General features: G+C 22.5%; 1 protein-coding gene across 1 annotated transcript, besides 5 other annotated features; it reads right to left on the reverse strand.

The window, feature by feature from the left end:
* Window positions 1-264: 264 nt before the first annotated feature.
* Window positions 265-348: a sequence feature (AT_rich).
* Window positions 349-448: 100 nt separating this feature from the next.
* Window positions 449-629: a microsatellite.
* Window positions 630-1,435: 806 nt separating this feature from the next.
* EDI_251000 (uncharacterized protein) lies at window positions 1,436-3,748 on the reverse strand (the record flags this gene model as incomplete). Its single annotated transcript, XM_001735859.1, has 1 exon — window positions 1,436-3,748. One exon carries the CDS (start codon window positions 3,746-3,748, stop codon window positions 1,436-1,438), a length of 2,313 nt encoding a protein of 770 aa, XP_001735911.1.
* Window positions 2,492-2,526: a sequence feature (AT_rich).
* Window positions 3,749-3,858: 110 nt separating the features above from the next.
* Window positions 3,859-3,928: a microsatellite.
* Window positions 3,929-3,960: 32 nt separating this feature from the next.
* Window positions 3,961-4,046: a sequence feature (AT_rich).
* Between the last annotated feature and the right edge of the window lie 83 nt (window positions 4,047-4,129).

Here is a 4,129-nt window from a genome sequence, read left to right on the forward strand (position 1 = left end):
AGCATCTTATTATAAAACTGTATTGACGACTCAAAGATTAGATATTAAGGTTCCACTTGGTGTTATATCTGACACGCTATCTTCAAATCTGAAAAGAAACAAGGTGAATGAAATAAAAGAAATTTAAAAAAATAGGAGTTATTTTATTTACAATATTCAATATTATTGTAATACTTGAATTGTGAATTTGAAAATAAAGAAAGAGTTGAACAATCAATTTAAATGAATAAATGATAAATAATAATAAAGGAAAGAATTCATTTGTTTTTATTTATACTAATTTAAAGAAATTTAAAACATGAAAAACTAAATGATATAAATATCAAGTAATTTAAAATAAATTATAAAGAATTTCTACATATTCTAATACTCTTTTGTGAACATATTTTGTCTTTTAAATTTACTTCATGTCAGTAATAATCAGATTTTGATATAAACCTTAACAAGATAAATCAAATTATAAATAAATGAAATCAAATCACATTTTGATTAAAGTATTATGAATCAAGCATGACAATTGAATTATTTATGTGAAGTTGTATTATTCAAAGAAACAATAAATAATATTTCTATTTATTTCAATTCAATTAAATAATTTAAATTATATTTTATTTATTTGTTATATTAAAAAATAAAAAATAGAAAAGAACTAAAAATATCATATTTATATTCTTTGTAATTTATTGTCTTGGTTAGTCTGCTAAACAACTAAAAAACAAACAACGAAATCCAATTAGAATAAACACTGTTTCATTAAGAAAAGAAAAATAAATAAAAAGTATATAAAAGAGAAAATCATTGAATAAAAAAGAGTGTTATTCAAGTGGTAATGTCATTTGGTAGAGTTATTTGATAAAAGCCAAGATGAATTGTCCAAAGTTATTTATGAATTTATCAAGCAAATAAAGAAATAATGAGAATGAACATCAACATAATGCTATTGAATCAGAAAATCAATGAGAAAATGTGTATATATCACATATGTTTGTTTATATCACAAAACAATCAAATAGAGAATTTGTTGTTTTATGAAATAATTACAGAGTTTAATTATTACATAAATTCAATCATATTTCATTAACAACAAATCATATTCATTGATATTGTAATTGTACAATATCAACACATCTCAATCAGTTACACAAATTAAATAAATACAAAATACTTCAAGAAAAATGAGAAATTTAAGAGTAAATAAGTTTAAATAATAACAGTATGATACTTATTGATGATTTAATCATTATCAACACTTAAAAAGATAAAATGAAACTAATATTTAACTCTACAACTATAATGATAACATTACAAATAAGATAATAAATGATATTATGTATTTCATTTATAATGAAGATATTTGATGAGTTAAACTAAACCAATTAATTAAAACTTTCATTTAATTATTTGTCTTTAGCAAATAATGTAATTTTCAGACTTTTTATCTAGTGTTGATTTTTTTCTTTATTTTGTCAAGTTCTTTAATAATATCACCTTCCGTACTTTTTGAATCTGGTTTTTTCATAATATATTCTATTATTTCATTTGTTTCTTTTAGCTCTTTATATCCTTTAACTCGTTCTTTATATCCACTTTTCTGTTCTTCATTTTCTGATTCAATTAATTGGTCTAAATAATCATTAGAACTAGTGATTTTACCATTTAATGCATTTGATGATAATACGTTAATACACTCTACCATTTTTATTAGTTTACCATGACACTCTATTTTAATTTTATCATATTCTTTTTTCAATATTGCTAACGTAGCCTCTGCACTAGCCATACCTTCTTTACCTTCATTATATCTTTCAAGTACTTTTTCTAATGTTTGTTCTTCTATTTCTGTTTTTTCGTCATGTCTATATGGTGAGTTTGTATGTTGTATATAATGACACCCACATACATTACAATATCCATTAGCACCAATGCAAGAACAACCTTTTTTTATATCTCCTTTAATATAACATGGATAATGACATGTTTTATGACAATACAAACAATTAGTTACATATTCTCCTGGTTTTAAGTCAACTAATATTGGTATTCGTACTGGTGTGAGAATTTTATAATCTTTATTTTTATTAATCTTCTCACGATTCAAATCGATCTGTTCTTCTACATTTTTTATATTATTCATTTTTGATAAACCATTATTTAACGATATTCTTAATCCCTCAATTTCAGTTTTAATTTGTTCTCTACTCTTCAAAACATCTCTGGACTTTTCTAATGATGTTCTTGGTAATTTTTTTACTTTTTTAATAAATTCATCAAAGTTCTTCATACTTAATTCCCAAAAATTTTGTGTTAAAGGATTTTCGGTATTATCCTTATAAATGTATAAACAATTAAATTTTAAATACCATGGTTTATCTATTTCTGGAATAATTGTACTGAAAACACAGTCTTTTGATTGTAGTGAACATAGAATTTTTGGTGTTTCACCATCAGAGAATGTAAGCATAGCAATAAAATTCTTTTTCACATCTTTCCCAAATAAATTAATAATATTATCAAGTATATATTTTTGACTTGCTGTTAATCTTGGATTACTTGATTGTGCAACAAAACAAATAGCATTTAAATCTAATACTTTTGTTTCAAATGCTTTTTTGATTTGATTAGTAATTACTTTATCATACTCCATTCCTCTTGTATCTCCAAATCCAGGTGTATCTATTATTTTTATTGGTGGTGCTTTTTTTGTTCTTTTAATATTATAAATTGTTACTTCACTTGTTTGACTTTTAGATTGATCTCCACTCTGTTTTAAATTATCTTCATTTATAATTATATACCTAAAATCATCTGTTATCTTGATTCCATATAATGCATTTACAAAACTATTTAATAATGTTGTTTTACCACTTCCTGTTTGTCCAATAACTAAAATAGCAATTGCATCACTCTCATCCTTTGAATTAAATGGTTCATTTGGATATAAATATATTTTCAATTTTCCTTCTTCATGATTTTTCAATCTTATACTTCCTTCAATTGGAGCGTTTGGTTCAGATAAATCTGTAAGGTCATTTGATGAAGTGTTAGACACTTCTATTGTTATATTGATCTTGTTATCATATAAAATATCTGATAATTTTAATGACTGTTCTTCATCTTTTTGTATTTCATATCCTTCTTTGTCTTTAAACATAAAATCTTTTGGAATATTTTTTATATTTTCAATTTCTTTTCTTATATCTGAAAGATAAGAATTTTTATTTAATTTTCTTTTTGTTTTTGGATTTCCATTCAAATCAATTCCAATATCCACAATATCCATTGCTGGTGTATTTTCTTTCTCTTTTTTAATAATAATTTCATCATTATTTAATATGTCTTCTACTAAAAATATATCTTCTTCATCTTTTTCAATTATGTTGTTGTCAAGTGTATAGAAATGTGCAGATTCTGGAATATTTTGAATTGATTTTCTGACATCACTTAATTTTGTTTTCTTATCCAATTCAATAGTTTTAAATAATTTGTCATTTAATTTTATTTTTACTTCCTTTTTATCTTCTTTTTCTTTGATATTTATTATTCTTGATGAACCAATTACATCTTCTATAGTAAATGAATCTTCATCATTTATATCAATTAAATCTCCTTCTTTTGTTAGGAATTGATGAGAACCAGATATCTTTTCACTTAATTTCTCTCTTGCTGTTTTCAAATTGTCCTGTGAATTCAGTGGTTTAGTTGAAATCGATTTTCCATTTAAGAAGAATCTTACTGTTACTTTAGACATTTGATGAATAATAAGTTTATTTTGTAGTTTAAATATTGATAATTCAGAAAATAGGTTATTTGTTTAAAAATATTATTTCTTTTCTGATTGGTTAACTGTTTTAAAAGTCATTTGTTTTAATATTTTATTCACTTTTATTTTTATATTTCACTATATTTTTATCGTTAATTATGTTTTCATGAAATAACATTACAAAGAAGTTTTCATCAATGTAAAATTTCAAAATAATTTATTCATTCTTTATTATTTTTATCGTTTTTCTTGAATTGAATTTATTTAAATTAAAAATAGATAAAATCATTTGACTTATTTCGTATTTTTTTCATGTTATATTACAATTTATTGTTTCTTCATTTAATTTTATTATTTCAAAATGGTTGT

Source organism: Entamoeba dispar, genomic scaffold, assembly GCF_000209125.1.
Source record: "Entamoeba dispar SAW760 scf_1105229459467 genomic scaffold, whole genome shotgun sequence".
NCBI classification, from domain to species: domain Eukaryota; phylum Evosea; order Mastigamoebida; family Endamoebidae; genus Entamoeba; species Entamoeba dispar.